The sequence below is a fragment of the Paramormyrops kingsleyae genome, chromosome 5 (assembly GCF_048594095.1).
Source record: "Paramormyrops kingsleyae isolate MSU_618 chromosome 5, PKINGS_0.4, whole genome shotgun sequence".
Lineage (NCBI taxonomy): Eukaryota > Metazoa > Chordata > Actinopteri > Osteoglossiformes > Mormyridae > Paramormyrops > Paramormyrops kingsleyae.
Genome location: NC_132801.1, coordinates 27,317,575 through 27,345,557, shown reverse-complemented (window position 1 = coordinate 27,345,557; position 27,983 = coordinate 27,317,575). Strand labels below are relative to the sequence as shown.

At 37.3% G+C, this 27,983-nt stretch overlaps 1 protein-coding gene across 21 annotated transcripts in view; it reads right to left on the bottom strand.

The window, feature by feature from the left end:
- The window catches only part of LOC111850867 (RNA binding protein fox-1 homolog 1), a 446,550-nt gene that overhangs the window by 261,851 nt on the left and 156,716 nt on the right, over positions 1-27,983 (bottom strand). For 6 of the 21 annotated variants that reach the window (XM_072712513.1, XM_072712516.1, XM_072712502.1 and 3 more), the window contains exon 1: positions 9,025-9,168. The exons of 10 other annotated variants lie outside the window; for them this stretch is intronic. Coding sequence is in view for 8 of the 11 variants with exons in the window: in XM_072712502.1 (XP_072568603.1) it covers positions 9,025-9,108 (84 nt within the window). In the remaining 3 variants the exon portion in view is untranslated. 5 more of the 21 variants (XM_072712504.1, XM_072712508.1, XM_072712512.1 and 2 more) reach the window with 2 other exon arrangements.

Here is a 27,983-nt window from a genome sequence, read left to right as displayed (position 1 = left end):
GGAAAAAGGAATAAGCACAAGCAATTATCTTGGCTGTCAGGGATGATCTAGAAAATATTTTTAAAAAGCCAGTTTCAAAAGAAATATTTGGAGAATATGCAGCCACTGTATCTCATAAATCACTGCAGAATATTTAATTGGATTTTCTCATTGGGGGATTCCTGTCTTCCTTCCAGGCTCAATATTTCTGTCCCAAGAATTTGATTTTGATTTGGCCATGTACTATTATCAGTATTATTGCTACTAATTCTACGAATATAGATAATATAAAAAATACATTTTTGACTGTCTGATACTATATAAATATTACTGTGACCTTTTTCTTATAGTGAGTCATCACAGAGATCAGACTTACTGCAGTATTGTGCGATTTAACTTTTCATAAAAGTTACTTTATAATTATCCACTTTCATAATGAATAAGGGTTCTATTATGCATCTGTGTCAATTCTATGTCTGCATTTGGCTTTAGCAAAATTTCAACTGTGCTGAAAGGAAAAGTACATGTTGGTTTAAAGAAAAACATGTATCTACTTATTCATGTAAAACTCTTGTGCCAGTTTGGAACTCAGCACAAAAAAAAAAAAAAAAGTGATGAAAATCGGCCAGTCACACAATAGAGAGGTTAACATAGTACAGTATTACATACACAGTTCTTGAACAAGTTGTTTTCTCTCCAAAGCACATATCACATTCACTGATGCAGCCCGGAAAGGCATTTGGTCACAGCTCAATTGACATCAGTACAGTCAGGACCTTTCTTAGGCCATAAGAAGATACCTTGTTCTTCCATGCAACCATGTCTTGGTTTTACCCACATCAGTATTCTGCCATGCAGTCCTTTACTCTCTCTCGTGGCAGAGCAGGTTTCTACCAAGTCCTAGAATTTCATTGTGTGTTTGTAATTGAGAGTTTTCTGAACTTGCACTTAACGTGACTAGATTCCAAGTGCCCTAAAAAGGGTTTGCAATTTTCTTGTTGCCTGAAATATAGGCCAAATCGCCATAAAACAAGCACTTCCAACTGGCACTTGTATTGTGAGATATGTATTGTGCAAAATGACAACTAACCATCTTAAGTGTGAATTGAAGGACCGCATTTTGACAGAATAAACTCAAAAACAATTTGGAATATGCCAACAAAAGGGAGAAATACAGCATTTTATCAGAAAAGGTCAGATTCTTCTTTCAAATCATGGATTTGGTGGCTATTCATTTTTGGTTAGTGTCTCCCAATTTAATGAAAAACCCAGCCCTTGTAAAAATGTTTAAACATAAACCATTCTTTTAACAACTTTCTTTGCTAATTAACATACTGTACTATTACCTTTTTCCATATAATTCAATAAGAAAACCTCATAACAGCTCCATCAACCATGTTCTTTTTCCAGAAATTGTCCCATTATGGGTTTTTGGAACAAAACCATTTCAGCATACACGTCCAATGAGCCAAAGCACACGATAAGAAGTATTTTCCACCAGGAAGAACCAACCTCCATATCTTTAGAAAATCAGTGTGCATCAACAGTTCTTAAAACAAGAAGCAATAACTACATGGAAGAATATATCATACTGTTTACTGCAAAGGAACTAAATGTGAAAGACAATTTTACCAGAAAGTAGGGGTGTGTTTGCATAAGCCACAGCAGGGATCTTGGCAATGCTCGGCAGGGTGTTATGTTATTTTTATAGATATAATAGGCCTCAAAACTGAAAGTAAGGGAGTAATTTTGGTCACATAAAAAACAAGGTCTTAAAATTCATATTGTATTAGTGCTGGCTTTCTGATTATAAAGCAAAGTATTTTTAGATGTATTTCTTAGTCAAAAACTGAATTTTTTGGTTCATGTGTTTTTATGTACCATGTCAATTAACAAACACTATATTCCTTATGCAATGTAAAAATCTGAATAAAAAACACTTTCATGGGGATTCTGGAGAATTCCACTGTTTTTAGGCAAAGCTTTTTTTGGAAGACAACATTTCTGTTTCACATGGGTTGTATCACTTTTTGGAACAAAGCAATTGACATCCCTTAACATACTAGTACACTTCCCTAGTCATTTTATACGTTCGTTAAAAGTACTTCCTGGAATGAACCATGTTTCTACACTAGGGAAACATCTTGGAGGCGAGTGTAGAATGTGCACCTATGATATACTGTATTGACTTAGAGAATACAGGAGGTGCATTCATGATGACCTCTAAATGACTGCTCTGAAAATTACAGAACATTACTACATGATCCAGATGCTTAACAGGTAATTTGGTTCTGCCTGCCAGTATCCACCCCTTCCTCTCCATGCAGATCCTCCTGACAGACACCTGGACTCTACCAGACATTACTCCCCAGATAGCTACCTTTCCACCCCCACCTCACTGACCCGTTCACACAGAGAGACAGGGGGCAGCCGTGTCACATCTTCCAAGTGAAATGATCCTTCTCCCCATTCCTTCCTTTGAACATCAAACTCTTGGTATCACGGCTTGGTTTTTATTGTTCGGTGGCCTCCCCTGACTCCTTGCTAATGTCTTTAAGAACCATACTCCACCAGTCCTCCTTGGGATGCTTGACAATTACCTAGACAACTGCATCCAACTTCACTGACATCTCTCTTTCTGTCTTTACGTGGAATATAAAACAAGTAGGATGTTGCACACAAGATCAGGCAGAGCTATAATACATTTGTCACTGTACTTAAGGTCAATAAAGATAATATTCTCTGCCTTTTACTTCTTTTGGCAAATGTTTCACCCCATGTGTGCACCCACCCTAAGCGTCATGCATTACAGCAAATTTGGCTTATTAGTATCTATATCTAATATTAAGCAAACCTACCATATAATGTTCAAGTCAATGACTAAAACTGAAAGAAGAGATGCTGCATCTACAAGAGGGTGTCTATGTACACCTGCATGTAAATGAACGACTGAAAAGTATAAAAGCTAAAATGTACAAATCATTTAAATACATAATTTAAAGACTGGGTAACAAATACCAACCGAGTAAACAAAGGCATTAGGTCAGTTATACTTTGTTCAATCTCGTAATTCCAAGGTAAGAAGTGGACACTTTCAAAGAACTTAAATATTTGACAAAAAGCAGTTTTCAGTTGCAAAGATTGCAGTTACTGTTCTCATCTTCATCCATGATAATTGCATTAGTAAAGTTAAGCGAAATTAGTTTGTGTTCAATGTTTTTTTTTCCCCCTTCAGACAATACGGATTTATTAAATGCACTTACTGGCCCATTTCTCTTGGAACTTTCAGTTAGTACTGGGTTGAACCCAATTTTGCATACAGAACCCCTTCAACGGTAGAGGAGTTGTGTGTCCAGAGAAGCCCTTCCTCACATCACTGTGCTGTTATTTCTGCTCTTGTGGTCCTTCAGGTAGCTCAAGTCTTGTTATTTTCCTATGATACGGTTATGGTGCATTTTCAGCTACAGAAATGCCACTGACTCGGATGTTTTTTGTCTTTCACACCATTTTCTGTAAACTCTTGATACTGTACTGTGTGAAAATCCCAGGAGGGGATTTCAGAGATGCTGGAACCACCATGTTTAGCACCAACAATAACACCACACTCAAAATCACTTAGATCACATCTCATCTATTATAATGCTTACTCTAGCAGTAATTGAACCCTGTCTGTATGCTGTCTGAGCAGGTCATTTGCATTGGCAAGCAGGTGTACCTAATAAACTGCCCAATGTGTGCTCATCTGCCAAATGGCGGAGACTTTTTTTGATCACTGACGTCAACGGAGCAAACAAAGGTTGGGAATCGTAATCACCACAGAGAGAGAGAGATAGATTGATTAGATATCTTTACCTTTGTGCAGGCTACATGCCTTTCTATGGGCAAAACCCCAATCCCAACAATGACAACCTTAACCCCTACCCAGACCTAACCTAAACCATAAGTAACCAAACAAAATACAAGTCTTGGCATTTTTGTTTTTTTAATTGCAGTCACAGATTTTTATAAAAATGAATTTCCCCCTTGTGGGAGACTGAAAACAAAATGGTCCCCAGAACATCAAAACAACAGGTATTTATCACATTGTGGAGACATTTGGTCCCCACAATGTAATGTATACCTGAAAAACACACACAGTTGATGTATTCCTATCATTGTGGGGAATCTTCATTCATGTCACTGGGCAGAACTCTAATCCTAAATATAACAACCCATATGCTTGCCTTAACCGTAACCAAACAAAATACAAGAATTTGGCATGTTATTCTTTTGATTGCACCCAGATTTTACACAAAATTAAGGATTATATTATGGGGGGACAATTTTCAGGCCCCCCCCCCCCATGTGGTACATGCAAACGGTGAAACCCACATCACACACACACCCCCCAAAATCATAGCATGTCCTGCTCTCATGTACCCTCTCTTAAAACTAAAATGTAACGTACGCCTTTACAATGGAGTGTTTCAGACAATTTGGCATTATATTAGTTTCATGTTCTGCACCCCCTTTGGAGAGTAATGACATTGAAAGTGCTTATTCAACACTCTGTATAAACTATTACACAGCAAGCTGACCGTCTGAATACCCTGCTCTGTCACGCCAGGCTTTTGGAGTCATTAAAACCTTTATGTGCTCTTTTTAAAAAGGATCCAACTCCATCTTTTGGTCACAGCCGGCAGCCTGTTTATTTTACTCGGACTGATCATTACTTTCGCATTTCTGCAGCTGGGTGAATGACAAATAAGATTTTCACAAAATGAAAAATCTCAGGTGGCGTAACCAAAGAAATACATCTTAGAACACCCGCCCAAACGAAAACCTTCATGAAGTTTCCATTTGTCTACAATGGACCAGAAATTGTTAATTCCTATTAGTTTTTTTTTTTTTCCCCTCCTACATTTATGATTAGTAGTAGTATTAATTGTGGTTGCACCACCTGCCTTTTCAAGAGCATTTAAAATTAGACATCTGCTTGGACAGGTGCACAAACATTTGTCCTTGCTATTATGAAGTTTATTCATGCAATTTAGCATATTACAATATTTTCATGACTTTCTATGGGTTGTACCACCAGACATGGAAACTGTATGAACCTAAGCACGAGTTGAAAAGGGTATTTTTTGTCAATATCTGTGTTAGATCTACTAGGTCTAACTTTGTGCACTGCACCTTGAAGATCAATTGGTGTCGCCTTTATGATGAAACATCCAGGTATATAGTTTTCTAAAATGACTTAAATAAAAATCCCCTTTCCCCGCTTGTGCTGCCTGACATTTCAATTACTGTAAAATTGTTGCCAGACAGATGTTTTTTCAGTCATCTTAATGGTTTTAAAAACACAGCGTTTTCCCAACTTAATTATACCTAGCATTTAAAATTACTTAAACACCAATTTTAATAGTTTTCTTACTTGGCTCATTGGTTTGGATGGTTGCACCACCTGGTTTCCCTGATACAGAAAATGTCAAAACTATCATTTGAATGTATTGAAAAATGTTATGTATTTAAGCATTTAACACAATGGACTCAGACACAAAAATATGCATGTCATTCACCCAGCTGCATTTAACAAATATTCACCCTTAAACCAATAAGCAGGACGTGGATCTATTACCACTTTCTATTTCATATTGCTGTAGTGCGCCCATGCTTTATATAAGAACTTTTTTTGGGTTGGCAGGGATGGGAATTAAGTATGTAGATGATGTCTGTCTGGGATTCTGCAACCTATGATTCATAAATCAGGGTAAAGTGGGATGGACCACAGCTTAAGGTAGGGTGTACTAAATCTAATCCTGAGCTTTAATGTCCAAGTCATGCCTTACTGGAGTCGGATGGATGTTCAATTACTCATTAAATAATTTCACTCATTCTTGCAAAATATAGTATATTAAATGGGCAATGTCAGATATGTTAGGAGCCAATAAATTGCATTCAAAAGGTCTACTGAACTTGCAGCAGAAATTACCTTACTGCAGTTGTATTCAGTATCAGTATGTTTGAGGAAAAAAAAAAAATCAGAGAAGCAATTTAGAGACTAATGAACTGCAGTATGTCCTAGATGTGTGGGAAACAGTGGAGCCACAGGAAAATTCCAAAAATTATTTTTAAAGAACCTGGGTTGTCACTGAATCAACCAGATCCTCAATACTATACATGCAATTAAACCTTTGTGCAAATATGCACATACACACACACGGCTGTAGACCACAATTTTGATTGATGAAAATTTCGCCACTTAACCCAGAACAGAATTGAACAAAAAAAAACTTCAGCTATAGTCAAAGACTGAAAGACCTATCAGATCATTGCACACTTCTTTTCTTTAGGCTTCTGCTTTCTGTGGAAATGACAATGCTTTTGTGAACAAGACAGGCATCCTCTTGTTTAAACCCCCCCCCCCCCTTTGGGCTTGCGTCTTGCTCTGTGGGTGGTCATTACGACTGTTTCCACAATGTGCTTACTTAAGTCATTCTACTGGATTGCTGGCGCTGCTGAACCCCCTAATATTAGGCTTCTGTGATAATCAACTGACACCTAGGGAAGGGGATGAGGTGACAAGCCCAATAGAGCCTTCCCATGGTCCGGGAAGCTAGATTCAGAAAGAAAGGAGGGGGATGAGTCATATCTTGTTAAATCCACAATCTTTTATGCATGACAAAAATAGGATTTAAACTGCATTTGCCCCCTCCCTTAGGGAAAACTTCCATATAGATGGCTTCCAATATAATTCGCTTCAGGAAAGGTATTCGCTGTAATTTTTGCAAGGGAAAAGAAAAATAATCTCTCTGGGGGTAGACTAACAATCACCTATTTATTAATATCATTCGATGACTACCACACAAATTAGAAAAACCTCAACTGAGATGTTAAATTACACTTGCATCACAGCCCTAGTGGTAGAAATGTGGCAACCATCAATATCCCCATGCAGTAAAAGGAGCCTTTCCTTGTACAGAAAGGTATAAGGACCTTCACGTGAAATTAAATTGTAATATGATACCAAAGTCCAGAAAAGCATTAGCGACCATTATGATGACAAACACATTAACATTTGGTGATAAAAAAAAATAAAAAATCTCATTTTGAACATATGACTTCGCTACTTCACAAATTAAAGCATCCATCGTGGGTTTCAATGAGTGTTAAAAAAAATAAAAAAAACAGAACGAGGCAATTTATGGTTTCTCTATATCTTTAAATACTAAAAAAAAAAAATTGTTCTTAGACCATTTTAAAACACGGAAATCATATAATTAACTCAACATTTTACATCCTGTACTTGCAAAGGAAGAAAAAAAAATACCTCTATATAAAAATATAGCAGGCTGTACCTCCAGAAATTAATTTCTAACTGGCCCCTTCTACTGCCCAACTTAAAATCATCTCAGAGCCAGCAAAGATGGATACTGTAACTACTCAAGAATGCCTGCTGAAATTTAAAATTCTACGTACTTAAGTGCTGCTCCTGTCTTTTTTTAGAATGTGTGCATCTGATAATGTGCTGAGCTGTGTAACTTGAGTGGAGATTAAAACAGACAGACAATGCTCTGCAAGCAATCAAACAGAATGGATGCAATGATATCCCTTAAGTAATCCGAAACCAAAGCATGTACACAGATCACACTGTCCAAATCCATCACTATATGGCTTGAAGCACTTTGAGCTCACTGTGGCTCCGCTTCACTGAAAGCCTTCATACACAAAATATGCCACCCGACTCCAAGCTCCATTCAAGAGCAAAATCCACAGCAACAGCCAGACAGCCCACTGTCTCTTGAGGCCCTATGAACAAATGAATGGCATTTGATATTTGAAGGATAAAGTCTGCAGTTTGCTTGTTGCGGTCATAGACTGAGCTGCTTTGGGTTAAAAGATCAGCATATGTCTAACACTGACGATTATAAATTTACAGATGGTCAATTCCTATTGTACTACTAGCATCAATTTAAAAATAAAAAAAAAAAGGTACACAGAATTACACATTCATTTGTGAAATGTTACTTTTTTTGTTGTTACTCTGTATACCTCGAGTGTGTAATATTTATGAACATAACGTGTAACGTGCTTTACTTTCCGAACTGCCTTTCAGATGTGACCATACAAGAAAACAGGAAACCAGGTGCCGACAGAAATCCTAAGGCTCGAACAAGAAAAAGAGTCTACAAACCAAACAGCTACACAGTATACATTTTTTGTGTGACAATACATTGTCCCTTATAAAAAAGTAGCATATTACAGCGCCGCAGATACCACTATACACTGGAAAGCAACTATAATTAATATGAAATTCGCGATAGTGCATTTTATCGATGACAATTTGAGAAAATTTGTAGAAGACATTAAAAGGGTCGCGTACCATCTAACGGGTATGTGAGGCTGATGGAGCATAACCATGCAATGGTGACTTAGGTAAGCTTATTTCTCTTTAAGTTTCCCATTAACTTTTGAAATACACTCAGTAGACAAATCATGTTGAAAAAAATTCAAATGCGAAAAAAAAGAATACGTCTTATTTCTTTAACATTTCACTATAGTATCATGTCTTTATTGCCCATTTCACCTCATTAAATTATACCAATATTTAACGTGTCGTATACATATAAAAAGGCGTCCTTACCTGGCACAGTACCATAGCTGCACAAATGCGAGATCGGAGTAGCAAAGCGCAGATGAGAGCAGATACGAGGCATTGCTCACATGTAGCCTACTGCAAACACTAAAGTTCTCATCTATAGGACGAAAGCATCAACCTTCCGGCAGTACCGAACACCAGGACCGCTTAAAATCTGAAGTAAGCCAGTCAAATACTTCCCTTACTACTTATGTACGACAGTTAAATGAATATACTGCCATTTCCAGCACTGACCTTTTTCTCATTTTGCACATACGCGGCTGGCTATCTGGTCCACCTCGGTATCTAACAGTGCGTTGAAGGCAGCACGCAGGCACATGTCGGCAAAGTGCTTCGCGAAACATGCTCACGGCCACTTTCCCCGCATTACATAACAAACGCAGAAAACAAAGGTACTAAACACTAACCTTTTTCGTGCAGTGGAGGGGCTCTGTGAAAAACGAAGGAAACGCGCCAGCCAAAGAATTAACAGAGAAGCGCATTGAAAACATCCCACGTCCGTTTAAATTCCTGCTGGACGCGCTTATTTCCCCGTCACCCAGCCTGTGTGCCTCAGCTCACCTGAAGGCAATTAGCTGCCAAGATCTCATTGTGGTCGGACAGCAAATGAGGGGAGGGGAGGGGAGGGGGGAACGGGACACTGCCTCCTCTTTCTCGACAGAGAGAAAGGGATCACACACTTGAAGAGAGAAACCCCGCAATCGCCTATGAAAAGCAAGCGATGGAAATGTGCAGGGAAACCCACCAATGTAAACTGGGAGAAGGCAGCAGCGCTCTTTCCGCACCCAATATAAAATGTTAAATACCATGTCCTATGTTTACAGTAAATCACTGTCGTCTTCTCATTCGTAGTTTACTGTAAACTATAAATTGCACATTTAATCTCTGCCAAAGTACTGATGGGACGGAAATTGGCAGATTGAATATATATTTATTTAGAGATTGTGTCCCTAATTTCATATAACTCCCACTATTATCTTAAGAATTAATAGGTACATGCACGCAGTGGCCACTTTATTAGGTACCCCTACGTAGTACCAGGTATGACCCCCTTTTATTAAATATTATGAAATTAATGAAAATCACTGTGTCAGCAAAAGGTGATAGAAGTATGAATTATATCAAGTACACTGAACAAATCCCTAGAAGCAATTAGAGATTTATTTTTCCTTTTCAGGGTACAGTTTTAACTGAAAAACACTAAAATACCTGCTAAGATGTGTGGATACTTAAATTATTTTAAAAGCTATTATGAAAATAACATTTATTTGCTGGGTTGTTTACCTATTTATAAAAAAAAAAGTAAACGTTGGAAGGGCTGCAGAAGACGTGCTTTTTAGTAGCATAAGGTGAGCTGGATCCAAATGAGTACAATTTATAGGCTGATTGGTTAACGATAATCCTGACCTATAAAGAAAAGGTCATCCTCTAGTATAAGAGATCCATAACTAAAAAATGACATACTGCTTGTAAATAAAACTGACTACAGCGACCAGCACATACACACAGCATGAATATTATTCACATTCATGGGGTTTTGGTGGCAGTTTATGTAAAAGTGCTGATCTGCATTAATAACATCAGAGTAATTATTGATGATTAAACCTTTTACAGTCATAACTACTGACTAAAGAATTAGTTCCCTACCTATTTTTGTCACTGTTTTTCAGCATGATGTATTTATTCAGGATCACTTTGATTCGGGATCTTGTGTGAATCTCTTGGCCCTGTCTTTGTGCTGAATGTATTCGAGTGCATCCACAAAATGCACTGTTTAGGCAAAAACACCCTTTGCATTAGCAGTCAGGTGTACCTAATAAAATGGCCACTAAGTGTATTCAAGCCTAAGGACTATAATTGATAGTGAATGAAAACCATTAGATAGCAGTAAAATAAATGTGCCAGGCCAATTGAAAATGTCAAACAAATAAAGAATAACTAATCAAGAATACCTACCAGGGGAAACAGGTACCTCTACATAATAGTATAAACCTAAACAATGTTATTTCAGTTATCACCAAATACAACATCATTAGAAATGTGTTATATATGTGTTCTTTATTTGAATCAATGTATTTTTTCTTAGGTAGTCTTACTCTCTATATTTATTTACTGTTGTCAAGGGACAGTGGATATTTTAGTTTTCTTGTGTAATAATTCACTACTATACAGTATATCCAAACAACTGCCAGCATCTGTCAAAACCCATCCATTAGTTTCCTCAACAAAAATCCATAATCTTTCAGACCCTCCGTGTGAAAAACTATACATGCAAGATTAGGCAGGTATTACCACCTTGCCCCCATATCTTGCTGGTTATAATTCCCTAATAGGTGCTTCAGGTCTCCTTGTCAGTCATCTGTTAGCACGTCCTGCAGGCTACATGTCATAAGCGTTCCCAGTGCTACGTGCCTGTAGAGAATCAAAATTTGTGAGATACTGGATCAAATCTGACAAAACTATGGAAATAATTGTGACGGCTGACTGGAACTTATCTTTATAAAAGTGTGACAAAAAGAGACAGATGGGAAAAAGGGGGTAGCTTGGCTGCAGCAGAGTCATATTAGCAGGGCCAGCTAAGCTGTAGCTGAGAAATGGGTCTCCATCGGCCGACATTTCACTACAAAGTAGTTTTTGGCATGGCCGACTGTTTCCATAAAGGGCAAAATATCTATACAGTGGTACCTCAGAACTCGAATTTAATCCGTTCAGAACTCCGGATCCAATCCTAAAAAGTTCGAGTTGTGATCGAATTTTCCCCATAAGAAATAATGGAAAACCAATTAATTGCTTCCCGGCTCCAAAAAATTACACTTAAATATGTTTTTATTTAGCATTTAAACACAAAATGAACCGGATAAAACAAGAAGGATACTTATACTGTACTAAACACATCTAAGCACATTTATCAAAACAGTAATTTGTAAAGTAAGAAAATAAATATATCCAAACAACGTGTCCTGCCCCAATCGTCCGCTCCTTCCGTGTGCCACGCCCCCTTGTTAACCCCGTGTGGAATCTCCGTGTGATCAGCTGTTTCTGGGTGTTGTCATTAGTCCTCTGTATTTCATCCACGTTTCAGTTTGTTTCCCCAGTCTGGTCATTGTATTGTCCGCCTGCGTTTTGCCTGCCTTACCTGTAATTAAACCCTGTCCCTGCTCGGCACAACAATATTATTATAATTAAACGTATTAATGGTTTATTATTAATATTAAAATAATGAATAAGAAATCTTTATTTTTAAATGTATTTTATTATATAGTAATAATTATTGTTACTGTCTATCATTATCCAAATGTATTTTTACTGTCTAAATTTATGTATTCAGCTAGTGTAGACATGCAGGATGCTATCACAGCTAATGCGAGGCTGAGACTGAAGCTTTACCCTTTGTTTCCGCTGTGAGGCGTGCCGCGTGACTCATTTCCCCGCGCGTACAAGTCATCTTACGTCGCCGTTCACGGTTTGACTTCTGAGATTCAGATCGAGCTCTATGTAATCTTTTTTCGAACTGGTTGGTTCGACTTTTAAGAAATTTGAGTTGTAATGAGTTCGAAAATAGTGAGTAGTATGAGGCAAAATAGGAATTAACATCATTTGTACGTTAGAAATAAAGCAACTTAATGCTGAATCTACTCTGAGGCAAAACTTCACTGAAAGACTTGAGACACCCGAAAAATAAAGTATGACTATCAGCTATTAAGCAGGAACATACACTTCACAGACTGTGTTCTGCCATTTCATTTCAACATAATACAGCAATTCTCACCTTTAGACTGTCACAGAGTGTCAGGAATTTCACAGATTGAAATCACCAAACACTCCCAGACACATTAAATACATGTACCACTAAATCAAAATGAACTAGGAAAAAAAAATGTATATATATATATATACACACACACATCTTCCAATCCCTTTTCCTGAGCAGAGTGACAGAGAGGCCTGGAGCCGATTCTAGCTGGTAAAAGGCACACACACACACACACACACACAGGTACACCCTGGGTATGATGTTCATTCATAGGGCACTCACACATGTACAATGATACACTATGGACTATTTAGGGATGCTAATTAGCCTAAATACATATGTGTTGACTGTGGGATGATCCAGAGCACCCAGAGGAAACCCACACAAAACACGCAGCATCAAAAAATCAAGCACACCTGCTTGGAATTCCAATTCCTTGTGCTTTGCATGACATTACTCTTCCGGTCTTGTGGATCAGTTAGTCAAAATTTGAAGTATTTGGGTCCAACCACCAGAATGCCAGCTATGACAGAATCAATGAAGTTTAAGCAGTTCAATTCTGAAGTATCGACACAAGCAGTTTTACAAAATTTTGGAGCCACACAGCTTTCTAGGGCAGTGCTGGGGCTCAGCGTCTATTTTGATATACCATTTACATATCTAAAGTTATCTGGAACATTTTCCAATATTTGCCTATTTCATTTAAATTTGGAAACGAGGCGAGTCCAATATTTCTTTCTGATAAATTTAGTCAGTATTTTATTTTTTCATTTTCCTCCTTCCAAGCATTTTCCTTGTGACAATACAAAAGCACCTTTGGCCTTGTCTCCATACATCTTATCTAGGTGTAATTGTATTAGCCTGTCTCTGAGAAAGGTCCTTCCCCAGGGAGATTAGCAATATCTTGTAGCAAAAGTGTAATATTTCTATTTCTTTTTAATGACTAGCCTAATCCTTTAGGTTACAAAATTCCAATTTGTGCCATATGCTTTGGATGTTTTTGCAGTCTCCCCACACTCACTTTGTGTTTTTGTGCATGGAATAAAACAATAGCAAAATTCTTGTCAGTAAATATTCTGTTTATCTGCATTATCTAGATTCTGAGAAGTACATGAATATGTGGCTTTATGCCAAAGTAATAATCGAGAGCTGTGTCATTACCTTTTCTTCTCATATTCACATGTGCGCATATATATATATATATATATATATATATATATATATATATATAATTTATTTATATATGTGTGTGTGTGTGTGCATCTTCCTGCTTACCATGTCCAAAGAAGAAAAAAAAACCTTACCTAATGAGGGTTCAGAGAATCTTACAGGGTCAGAATCACATATTGTGAACTTCTTAAGCAAATCAGATGCTGTTTGCTTCCATTTAAATACAAAAAACATCCAAAAAGGAAGAAAAAAAATAAATCAATGTTTGCAAATGAAATTAAATATGCACATTTATTTTTGCTGAGTCAGATACATATTTACTATGTAAAATGAGCTAAATGGGTGATAAAAATAAACAATGGAATAAAGAGAGACAAGATTTTGCAAAGCTAGTTATTTATACCAGGATAAATCACTTCAACCCACGCAGTTACTGTTCACCTCTGCAAACAGCAAGGAATATGCATACTATCCTGTGGGACAGGGGTGGCCAATCTTATCCGCAAAAGGCCGGTGTGTGTGCAGGTTTTCGCTGCAACTCCCTAATTAGATTACTAATTATAGGACTGATTGGCTGAAGAGTCCTCACACCTGGGTTTGAATAGCTGACCTACAGGTTATCCCAAAGACCTGCACACACACCGGCCCTTTGCGGATAAGATTGGCCACCCCTGCTGTGGGACTAAATGATAACTGGTCCTCCATCTGTATGCCACAGAGTGGTGAGATGCCCAAGACCCCACATTAGAGAAAGTGCTGTATTATTTCCCGATTCTTACAGGGAATGGCTTTAATAAACACCCATTACCACTCAGAGTAATGAGTATCAATCATCCAAATTTCATGCTGCTTAATAAATTTTATGCTAATTTTTTTCAATATGCACACCAGTAATAGCTTATCCAGGTCAGGGGTGCAGATCCCAGCCATGTGATGAGGTTCAAGCCTCTGTGAGCAAGACTCATAACTTCCATTATTTTATTTAGCCAATTTTACATATTTCCCAAAGAATATCATTTTAAAAGTAAAGTACAAATTTCTAACAATACAGAGTAATGTGTCTGATGCTGCAAATGTTCTGTTCTGAGTACCAATTATGTTTTTGTTGTCTATATTATATATAAGATGTTATTTCACAATAATATTTAGTTTAAATTAAAAAAAAATGATTACACCTTCCAAATACTGAGGTGCACACTGTGACACCTTTAGTTTAATTAAAAAGCTAGTGATTTAGGTTTATGGGCTAAAAAAGTATATGTGAAGTGTAATTAATTAAATCCCCTTGGTCTTTAATAGCTGAAACATTTAAGCCCTCGTAAATGGTTTAAAACACAGATTTTCACCACTAAAAAACACCTCTGGGACACTATCGTAATCAAGATGTTTCACCTCAGTAATTCTTACCAACAGTGCAGGAAACAGCATTCAAATGTGAAATATTCTTACAGACCACATGGGGAGTATTTCTACAGGCTCTTGATCTTGCAACACTAAAGGATGCCCTATGGGTTGCAGGGAAAATTGCACTTATTCTTGTTTAATTTATCAGTTTTAAGTAGACTGATGTTTTATTGTCTCTTTAATGGGTGGCCTACCAGAGAAATAAATGCTAAAATAATTATCCCATGTTCTAAAAGTTTTAATACACAACTGATTTAATGGATCGATTTTTTTCCTTTTACTAGTTAAAAAAACTGTATTATGGAATGAAATTAAGGGCACTTCACAACAAATTACACTGCTCATATGCTACTTCGAATACAATTTATTAACTTTGTTCAAATACAGATGAGCATCATTCCGATTATTATCAATAAAATATAATTTTACAATTTAAATTATAGTAGCAACCATAAAATCATCTGCCAAAGTCACCCATCAAACTCAGTGGGGGAGGGGGGGGGTGGGTCTAAATGAAACCTAATATCTAATTGGTTACTTTGCAAACTAAGTCACAACCAAAACGATGGAAATAATTTGTAAAACATCGCCACCATATATGTAATTTTTATTGTTATGTAATGGGCGGGGCTGCGTTGTTATCCAAAAGGTTTATTTTAAGATCTTGGGAAGTTAGAAAGCTTGTGTAATACATATGTCCTATCTTAAGTTACAAACAATGGATAGGAACAATGACTTAAGAACTGTTCATCCATAATGGCTTTTTTCCTAAATTAGGTCCTATCCCTAGTCACCACAGTTACCAAACATTTAAGAAACAATCTGCAAGTTCAGAAGGTTCTGTAATATGTCCCCAGGACAGAACAGATAAAACATGGTTATAGATGAGAATTCAGTCGGCTAGGCGAGATCGATCTGCTGTGACATACTTTGCAATGTAACCAATCAGGTGTTAGCTTTTGTTTAGAGCCTACACACTGAGTTTAATGGATGGACAGATAATTTTAATGGTTGCTGGTATTCTTAAATTGGTATTTAAATGACAATTTAAATTTTAATATAAAGCATCATAATTTTTTTAATTCATTGAATATTGTCCCAAAACACCCTCCATAATCAACATTTCAACACAGAGCAATATTAAAATTGATTTTAACATACCAATATACTGTACACTTCACATGCTATGCTGAAATTCTAAATGGAAATCTCAGATATATTGTTCATCAAAGAACAAAAAATTCACTACTTTTATAGTTTCAGAAAAACTTTTTTGCTTATTAATAAAAATCTTAAAAATTAATACAAAATTAATCTGTATGAATCAGTTTTATTTTGTAGTTTTTAGTTATTTTGTGTGAAAAATGATGTTTTCAGATATTGTATTTAATTTTTATTGCAAAGCCAAAAACGTTGAGCAGATTTTTTTTCCATTTCCCTTAGTAAAGGAAAACAATTTGTTAATATCTGCTATGTGATATGTAATGTTGTGTAAATTTGTGATATATGCAATAATAATACTACTCACAGATCATTAAGTTTATTAATAATGTTATTTATCATGCCATTTGCACTGATAGGAACATCTAACATGTTATTAATTATTGGCTATAAATACAGCAATTTTTATAATATGTATGAAGAATATAATTATATTGGAATAGGTGTAAAACTAAAATACAGTTTCTATAACCAAAACTTCTTTACAATTACCTTTCTCCTTGAGATAAAGATGCAGGTCTTCTCCAAATTTGAAGGAATTAATTCCACTGAGAATTTTTGTGATGCATTTAGCTGGTGATAAAGATTACCATACCAAAAATCACATTTCCATTTCTTTTTCATTTTAATAGAGCACTGGGACTTGATTTGAATTTAAACTGCGCAGAGGTGTGCCAGGAGAAAGTTTCCTCCAACTTATAGCCAAAAGGTGAAGCTTTTAGAAATAAGGTGCTCATACTTAAAGTTTTCTTTGAACTTTTAGCTGAGTGAGATGTAAGGTATCTGCTCCGTTCTGGCAGCTGAAATGTCGCCTTGTAGTCTTGCTTTATACCAGCCTCTTGAGCATAATCAGCACCTGGGAGCCAACCATCTGGCATAGATAACCCATTTGCTCCTACATTTGCTGAGCAATGATTGTATGATATTCAGTATAAGGTTTAAAATCACCACCGTAGTTGAGGTTGCTGGAACACTTATTCTCAGCCTCAAAATAATAAGCCATTTTCCTTCACGATTCTACCTTGTATTTTGAATCACTTGGTTGACTTTGGCGTTTTTATCAAGAAACAGACGTTAGTAAATCACTCTAAAGGCCAGGCAATATCCTGCCAACCGGGTCACAAAGATTATTTCAATAATGGTGTCAGTGGATGAGAATATGGTACTCATGACAGATTCATTCCTGTCTTTGAGCTGAAGTTATTTTAAAACCAGAGCACTGAAATACAAAAGGAGAACTGGATATTATCTCTATATGGATATGAAATACTGCCTTTATAGGTATCAGTTCCCTTTCTTTCTATTTTCTTACACCAGTGTTTTTCAACCTGGTCTTTGGGGACCCCCAGACGGTCTATGTTTTTGCACCCTGTCAGCTCCTTGCCAGGCAGTCCACTGTTCTGCTCCCTGCCAGGCAGTCCACTTTTCTGCTCCCTGCCAGGCAGTCCACTTTTCTGCTCCCTGCCAGACAGTCCACTTTTCTGCTCCCTGCCAGGCAGTCCACTTTTCTGCTCCCTGCCAGACAGTCCACTTTTCTGCTCCCTGCCAGGCAGTCCACTTTTCTGCTCCCTGCCAGACAGTCCACATTTTTGCTGGGAGCTACTGTAGCAGAGAGCAAAAACATGGACTCAATGGAGGTCCCCGAGGACCAGGTTGTAAAACACTGCCTAATAATGTATTCTACAGATTTATTATCGATATTGCATGATATGTATGTATATTTGTGTGAATGTTTATATGTATGTATATTTTATGTATGTACATTTTATGTGTGTGTGTGTGTATGTATACATAAATGTATTGGGACACACTTCTTAATCTTTGATTTTGGGTGTTTCATTCAGACCCTTTGCCACATATGTTTAAAATTAGGCACCTAGCCATGCAATCAGGTTTTACAAACATTTGTGAAAGAATGGCTCATTTTGAAGAGCTCAGTGAATTACAGTGTAGTACAGTCATAGGATGGTATTATTGCAAAGTGGAAGCGTCTAGGTACAACAGAAAATCAGCCATGAAGTGGCAGACCATGTAAAGTAACAGAGTGGGGTCGTCAAGTGCTGAGGCACATAGTGCATGAAAGTTGACAATGCTCAGCTGTCTCAGTAACAGCAGAGTTCCAAAATTCCTTTCCTGTGTGCTGGGAGCTTCATGGAATATGGGCCTCCATGGGCGAGCAGCTGCATGCAAGCCTCACACCACCAAGCCCAATGCCAAGCGTCGGATGGAGTGGTGTAAAGCACACCGCCACTGGACTCTGGAGCAGTAGAAACATATTCTGTGGAGTGATGAGTCACACTTTCTGTCTGGCAGTCAGATGGATGAGTCTGGGTTTGGCAGATGCCAGGAAAACGTTACCTGTCTGACTGCATTGTGCCAACTGTAAAGTTTGGTAGAGGAGGGATAATGGTATGGAGCTGTTTTTCAGTAGTTGGGCAAGGCCCCTTAGTTCCAGTGAAGGGAACTCTTAATGCTTCAGCATCCAAGACATTTTGGACATATCTATGCTTCCAACTCTGTAGGAGCAGTTTGGGGAAGGCCCTTCTCTGTTTCAGCATGACTGTGCTCCAGTGCACAAAGCAAGGTCCAGAAAGACATGGTTGGATGAGCTTGGTGTGAAAGAACTTGATTGACCTGCACAGACCCCTGACCATAACCCCATCAAACCCCTTTGGGATGAACTAGAACAGAGATTGTGAGCCAGGCCTTCACGTCCAACATCAGTACATCACCTCACAAATGCTGTTTTGGATGAATGGGCAGAAATTCCCACAGACACTCTAAAATCCTTTCCAGAAGAGTGTCAGCTGTTATTTTATTTATATATAAAGAATATTTAGTATTTAACATATATACATACATATGGAATGTATATACATATATACATATGAAAGACATTTTGTTCCAATGACTGTGCAGTGCATTGTTGTTTTCTTTTGGACAAAAACCCCAAATTTTTGTAGATCCATATAGGAAACCATAGTGGGAGAGGAAGGGAGAAATCCAAACCTTCTACATTTACAGCAACATTGCTGCTGAAGTGCAAGGTGGATGTGAAAGTGTGAGTGAGCAGAAGCCTGAAGAGATGACCTACAGTTGGGAAAAACTGACTCTGCAACTGTGACATTTATGGGGACCCAAGGAAAAAAAGAACAAGGAGAGATAATGACCACTGAGCCCCCAGCAGATGCTGAACAAAACGGTCTGGCAAAGGGGTGGTGTCTCCCAGACGTTAGGGTCCAGAGCCATTCGCCATAATTGTGCTTGAGAAGGAAATCCTATGCTTGAGGAGGAAGTGTGTGTAAATGTTGGGGTTTGATTATGCTTCTTTTTGCATATTCTGCATTTGTTTAGATTAAAATAAACCCAGATCTGGTGAGAAACCCAGGATGGTGTTGCTGTAAGACCTATGGAAAAACAATTAAATATGAAATGCTGTGTATTTGAAATTAAAGAAAATATATGTTTGTTGTTCTGGGTAATTTTTTAACTAAAGTGAGTTTTAATCCAGCCGTCTGAGTCCATTGAGTGACGTAGGCAAAGGCAATTAAAATAAGCCTTTTTCCTCAGGAGAAACAGATAAGGATTGATATAATTGACAAGCACCATTAATTTCACAAAACTGCAGGTTTCTTTTCATAATGCAGACAGAAAGTGTCATTCATCCACCTCCCAGCCTCACTTCACATCACTTCCAAATAAGGTAGCAAAATATTTATTGACCAGCAGTCTACCCACTACCTGATGCACCTCTTTCAGCAGCAGATAATTCTCCAAATACGCCCTCTGCTTGATCAATACCAAACATTATTTGGGGGCGTTTTGCCTCATTGTTCTTCTACTTCTTTTACAGAAAAAAAAACTGCATGAACCTCTCACAGCAGGTTCTGCCAAAGCATCCCATTAGGTTAAAGATCAGGACTTTGCTATTCCAAAATGCTTTCTTGTATCACTTCTTCTATAGTAGAGTGTGTCTTTAGGAGTGTTGTGCTTCATGACCCATTTCCTGCTAAGCTTCAGCTATTGAATGGATACTCCACCATTCTCTTGTAGAACTTGCTGATCCACAAAACATCGTTTCTTCAATAATGGTAATTAAGCCATTCAGGTTGTGAGATGACAAAGCAGTGCCAGATTCGGGATGCATCCAAAAATCAGGATAGTCCCCTGCCAGGACTCACAGCTGGGGTTTGTTTTTCTAATGAAGCCGTGTTTGCTCCCCTCCTTTGTACATGGGGCCCAGTAAATCAAACGCATTTTCAAATGCTCCTGTTTAGATACGACTTGTATGTATCAATGGTTTTAGTTATTTTGGTAACACTTTACTTGACAGGGCATAAATACTTAGTAATAACTCATTACTGAAGTACAAATCATGAACAAATCCTAAATAAATATAGCTGGTACTTGAGATAAAATATGTCACAATTCATTCATGAATAACATGAGATCAGTATTTCACTTGTGTTATTCATTACTTGTTCCTTCAGTATTTCACAAGGATTTACAGAATTAACAGAATAAGGAGAAGTATAGTAACTGCTCTGGATAAAACATGTGTCACAATTCATTAATGATGAATTAACATGAGATCAGTATGTAAGATTTAGTTTGTGGTTAATTAATAGTGTACATAAGTAATAGTATAATAATACATTATTTGTGCCCCAAGTAACGTGTTATCATTATTTTAAGGGTGAATGTAATTAGTTAACTCGATTTCAGAATAGAAATTGGAATTTGGTAACACATAGCTCAGTGTAGCTAACCATTCTGGGAAAATTGCTTAATGCTATTGTTAAATATTGCAAGCCTTATTAAAGCCAGTGCTATAGCTGTTCGAGCATTTTTACACCTAGAGCCAGGGGTCTTTGAATGGACTGGTGGCATTAATTTGCCCTTAGTATGTGTCCATGCCCTGAGGATAGGCTCACGTTTTTTTTATTACAAAGCCATGTTGGTGGAGTCATCACCTTTAAGTGCATTACTGCTTATATGTGAACATCTTAATGAATATGTTTTTTCAGACTGTAATATGAAATCAAATTTCCTACATATTTTAAAACAAAATGAACATAGTTCACAGCCAATGCACTATTTAGGGCAGCATGTGTGCAAGCTTCATCTTACAGTGCAGGGTACCCTGGGGTTCTTCTGGAATTAAGCTGCACTAGTTAGTAAAAAATTCATATGCGTTTTTATAGCCCCTTGGTGGATAGTAGGCAGAAGGTAAGAGACCTATATATTGTATATACACACACAAAGTCCCACAGTGTTAATAAAGGAGTTTGATGTGAAAGAGTGCTGTTTTTTACTTACCAACTTTACCTAAGTACTAATATCTTAACTGGTAGTGTAACAATGCATTACATAGTAACGCCACATTGTGTAATAACGACAAAATTGAACAAATTTCATCATATAATGAAATTACACCGGGTAATAACGCATTATGTAATAATAACGCATTATGTAATACCGCATTAAGTAATAGTACCGCATTATGTAATAACAAAATGTTATAATTAAGTGTTATTACATAATACTATATTTGAACCTCATTTGTAACATAGGCTTAACGTAGTCTATTACAGCTAACTTTAATTAACTGACCTTCTGAAAACTAATTCAGTACAACTGAATTACATTATTGTAAGCAGTCAAAGCTGTAAAATATCAGGTACAGGATAAAATGGCAGATGACTACATTTAGTTTTATTGTTTTTTGAATACATAAATGCTGTTTTTAGCACTGTGTATACAGAAGCATAGGCCAGTTACCATTATATGTATATACAATACATGGGCATAAATTATAGGGGGACGGGGGGGTTGTAACCCCCCCAATAATAAACCAGCCAAAACAACCCTCTGGAGCCCCTTGGGTGGAGATGTCAACACCCCCCCCCAGTGATCAACCCAAAGTTACACCCTTGATACAATAAAAATCATACGAGGAAATAGTACTATGAAAAAGGTCATTATGAACACACACAAAAAGAGAAAAACAAATAAGGAAAGCAGAACTGATTCTCTCTTACCTGTGCCAATCTCTCTCTTTCACGTAATAGCTAACAACTGCAAATTCTGCAGTTACACTTATTACTGCAGCACTACATGCTGGCTACGTCCAGCCCCACAAAACGTTACAAAATGTTTACAGTATCTGAACGGAAAGAATGGTGTGTTGAACATCCTGTTGTGTTATGCAATCATTGCAACTATGGCTAGGATCCATTGTATGCACTGCCTTTTTAATCTGGCCGGGATTATATACACGTCACTGGTCACACCTCTGATACACCAAATGGGAGAAAATGCACCTTAAAATCTGCTGCACAACATTTAGAAGAAACATGTTGTTCAGCCAATAAAATGTGACAAAACATTGCACGCAATTTTCAGATCAAACATGCCCCTAGAGGAAATGGGTTGTCAATCAGAATGTAATTATTGTCAATATCCATGCTTTATCAACTAATTGGAACTGTGTTTAGAACAAAACACAAGGTCCTGTATCATCTGGGGCCAGGTGTGCAATTTGTATCAAACTCAAAATTCTGCATGACCATCATACACCCCATAAACTGTTTGTCTTTCATAATAAGTGGATTTTTTAACACATTTTTACCCAAAGCAATATTACACCGCAGGGTCATACATTCCCTGGGGCAACTGCTGGGGTTAAGGGCCTTTCTAAGAGGCCCAGTGGTGAAACCATTCAGCCGGACACACTATTTTAAATGGTGACCTTCTGATCACAGGCACAACATCATAACATGCTAAGCCACACACTGTCCCACACCGGTCTTAACAATAGCCATTACAACTGTGTAATAGACAAGGAGAGTAACAAAACACGTAGCACTTGCCATCACATGACCATCCAATGAGCAGTGTTGCTTTAAATCTGACACAACTAATCTAACTAAAGAACACTATATGCTCATATACACAATCCATATACATAACCTATGCATTGTGCTTTTAGAAGAGACATTTAGATGAATAAAAACACAGAAAAGAGTGGGGGACAAACTCCAAAAAATCACATCAGCACACTTCTAAGATTGTGAATCTAGTACAGCATAAAGGTTAAAATGAAGTGTAGGAATTCCTTGTTAACCCGAAATGTGAAACCATTTACTTTCTAATAACATGCTAATCTCTTAAATAGTCCATCAAATGGTGTGAGGTGTGTGTGAGGATATGGGCATTATGAGGGAAGGCAAGTTGAGGGCTCAACTCCCTCCAGGAACATGCAATCAGTTATTAATATTTTTGGTAACACTTAAAGCACTCATGTATAATGAATTATAGATACCTTCATAATGCACTATAATGGCTTACATTGACCATTATAATGCATTATGAAGTTATCTTTAGTGCATTATAGATGACAGCTTCATAGAGCATTCATAATGTATAATAAACATGGCTATAATTTGTTATGCCTTTTTAGAAATAGTTATAGCCATGTTTATAATTTATGAATGCATTATAATGCAGTATGATGACTGCTCTAAGTGTTACCTTTCAAAAATTCTTTTCTTGTTGAAGTGCAAGTGAAAGCAGAAGCTGTGTTCAGGCTCTCCTAGCTTAGCTTTCCTGTTGGGCCATCTTTTTTTAGACCTGAAACAGCTGTCTTGGATTTTTTTCTCTGCTCAGCCAGCTCACTGTATTGTTGAGGCTGTTAATAAACTCCCTGTTCCGTCCTACATATCACGTGGATCCCCTCAATGCCTCATGAGATGTAAATCTTACAGTGTGAATGTGCAAATAATTGGGAACCTGTAAAAAAGTCTCCCAGATGTACATGACCTGAAATAATCACTATATAGGGTTCACATATTAGGCAGATAAATAACAAATTATATATGATTATATGCATTGCAGAATTTAGAGAGACATCCGAACACTAGATGCATATATTTAGATTATTTCCTGCTTCCAAGAAAATATGAAAGATTGTCATCAAGGTGTACAAACTGTGCAAATATCCTTCTTCTCTGTCTGTAGGGCAGAATTTCTTTTTAATTCAAATGACAAACATGAAAATTTAGTTTTAGTTTTCTGGCTTTACCATTATGTGGAAAATAAAACTCTATCTTTAGATACTCAAGGTAAAACCTTTCGCAGAGGTCTTGTTCTTGCATGATCAGTTTATAATTAGAATTATAATATGCTTTATTGAAAGTACCCACTAGGGGTGCAACGGTACAGGTATCCCGTGGTACGGTATGTACCTCGGTATTTGGGCCACGGTTTCGGTTCAGTTTAAATACAACACTACAAATAACACAAGAAAACAAATAATAAAATGGCTCTTATTTATGTATAAAATATCTATACATGTTAATTCAAACTTACAAAATGTAAACAAAAACACTTTAAAAAATGTTAAAGTGCCTCTTAAAGTGCTCTAAACACTCTATATTCCACTCGAGGCTCTGTGCTTGAGCCAAATCGTTTTCGATGGCTTTGCGGGCTTTGTCATAGAGGTCGGGAATTATAACGTCGCTGAAATTTGTACGGCAGGGCACAACATAACGTGGGTCAAGCGTTTTAATTAAGTGGCAAAACCCCGCATCTTCGACAACAGAAAAGGGTTGCAAATCTTTAGCAATGAACGTTCCCACTGCACGTTATTTTCTTATGTTTATCGGATGTACAGTAGCAGGGTATGTCTGTTGAAAAGCTTTTTCGATAGACACTTGTTTACCTGCAGTTACCTTTTCGTCTGTCCTCCGTTCAGGAACCGTTATATCAGCATGACTACGCTTGAGATGCTTAGCCATATTGCTCGTGTTTCCATTAGCGTATGGGACACGTGTTAGGCAATGTTTACAAACAGTGACATTTCTATTAACTGTTTTGACTCCCTGGTCGTTGTATTCTACAGCGAACCCGAAAAAAATCCATACTGGACATTTGTACGAAGCCGGTGCTTCTTCAAACTTCTGCCTCTCAACTGTTCCGCTAGTGCTGGCCATACTTGTTTGTTTTTCTTTTTTTCTGCGTCTGCGTACCGAGCTGCGAGCTCAGCTCCAGTTACGTCAGTGTGAGAGGGCGAGTGGGTGGAGCCACAACAGTGATTGGACATTAACTCACGGTGGAGGGCTTTCGCTCATTGGCGCTTACTGTTTAACTGGAGCCTGATAAGCATTAATCGGCATTTTCAAAAGGAAGTGCAAAAACGAAATACCGTGGTACACAAGGGCGTACCGGACCGTGCAGCGCGTACCGAACGGTCCGGTATTTTACCGAGTACCGTTGCATCCCTAGTACCCACAAACTGACAAAGAATTTAAGCGAGGCCCAACAATTTTTAGAAGTCAATTTCCAAGATTAAAGCAGCTTCAGTATAACGGTCATAAGTTATTGGTTTGGTGCTTAAGACTTCCACTTTTGTGCAGGAGATCAGGATTTAACTCTTTTTACTTTTAAGAGGTGTACTACTTTAGTACAAGTTCTAAGCTGTTAGCATTAAACACCAATTGTTTGCCCACCTCAGTGAATCTTGAAATTGAATTTATGACTAATACTAGCTCTCTCAATTTCTCATGTGCAAATTAAAAAAACAATTACAGTGGTACCTCAGTTCTCGAACTCATTAGAACTCGAATTTCTTAAAAGTCAAACCAACCAGTTAGAAGAAAAATTACCTAGAGCTCGATCTGAATCTCAAAAGTCAAACCGTGAACGCCAACGTAAGATAACTTGTATGTGCGGGGAAATGAGTCACGCGGAAACAAAGGGTAACACTTCAGTCTCAGCCTCGCATTCGCTGTGATAGCATCGTGCATGTTTACACTAGCTGAATACATATATTTAGACAGTAAAAATACATTTAGACAATGATAGACAGTAACAGTAATTATTATTATATAATAAAATACATTTAGAAATAAAGATTTCTTATTATTTTAATATTAATAATAAACCATTAATACATTTAATTATAATAATATTGTCGTGCCGAGCGGGGACAGAATGGAGACAAAGGCGCAGACGTCAGGGTATCGGGGAATACGGGGTTTAATTACAGGTAAGGCAGGCAAAACGCAGACGGACAATACAATGACCGAACTGGGGAAACAAACTGAAACGCAGACTAAATACAGAGGACTAATGACAACAACCAGAAACAGCTGATGACATGGGGATTCCACACGGGGTTAACGAGGGGGCGTGGCACACGGAAGGAGCAAACGATAGGGGCATGACACATTTTTCTTTTTTAACTTTACACATTGTTTGGATACATTTATTTTCTTACTTTAAAAATTACTGTTTTGATAAATGTGCTTAGATGTGTTTAGTACAGTATATACTTTTCTTGTTTTGTCCAGTTCATTTTGTGTTTAAATGCTAAAAAAAAAAAAAACATTTTGGTGTAATTTTTTGGGGCCGGGAACCAATTAATTATTTTTCTATTATTTCATATGGGGAAAATTCGATCAGTACTCTAACTTTTTAGGATTTGATCCGCAGTTCTGAACGGATTAATTTCAAGTTCTGAGGTACCACTGTAACACTAATAAGTAACAACATGCCTAATACACCACATTTCGTTAAGTAAGACAGAGCTGAATGCATTCTATCCATTTTAGTGCCATAAGATTTTTTTCCTCTCTATTGTAGATTGCCATGTGTTATAACAGCCAACAAACTGTTTATGCGTTATGGTCATGTTTTATTAATAAGCACTGTAAAGCAGCAAAAACAAGTAGGCAATACATATACAAATAAATACATTCTTTAGGACATTCAGAAAAGACAGAATCCCCAGCCTTTTAAGGAAATGGTTATCAGTGGATGTATGACCTATTGTCTACAAAAAGCCTCTAATCGAAGAGCAAAAGACGAAAAACTCACTGATGTCAAATGAGCTGTCTTTAAGTGGTATAACTGTCATGTGAGCCTCACTATATGACAATCTACAGTACATCCATGATCAATTCTGCTTAATTAGTCTTACTAAAGGTGGTAAAATTCAGAAAAGCCCTTAGCGTATAAAGCCATCCTCCAAATTTCCTTTCATCCAAGTAAAGAATACTCCAGTAGATTTCCCGTTTCATCTAGGTAACATTTATTCCAGGCACTTTCTTTGCACTCTGTGACCTATAAAGATTCAGAATTAATGATATGGAATATGTAATGTTTCTTCCATCCAAAAACACATGCACACTGTGCATTCACTGTATACATGGGGCTGATTTGCAGCCTGTCTTCATTAAGTTACAGTTGTTTCCATGGCTACAGTCACACTGGAAAATAAAATTATAAATGAATGTATATATGTATGTATGCACCTATGTATGGAAGAAAATACATTTTAGCACCTAAAAAGTAATGAGTGAGTACCTATTGTATATGCAAAAAAGGAAAATATTCATTTGGTAATCTTAAACTTTACTTGCTCGGTGGGTGTGTACATAATACTGTGCATAAATCTTAGGCAGTCTATAAAATCATGTTAAAATATGTTAGCTTAGCCATTTTAAAATGTCTCCTGAAATCACCCCTGCATTTGCAGTAACCATCCAATATACCCATATATACTGTATGAGGACTCAGCCATTAGCAAACCATGGTTGCCTAATCAATACCTTCTAAAATTATTAACTCAGTTATATTAATTATTATTTTTGCACTTGTGGCCTTCCTGTTAACTTTAACAAATTTGCCCATTTCTTATGAGCTTTTGGCAACAGACCGCTGACTGACTGGATGTTTATCGCAGGATTTTCTGTAAATTCCAGACACAGAAGCATATAAGAATCCCAGGAGGGTGGTGATTTCTGAGACACTAAA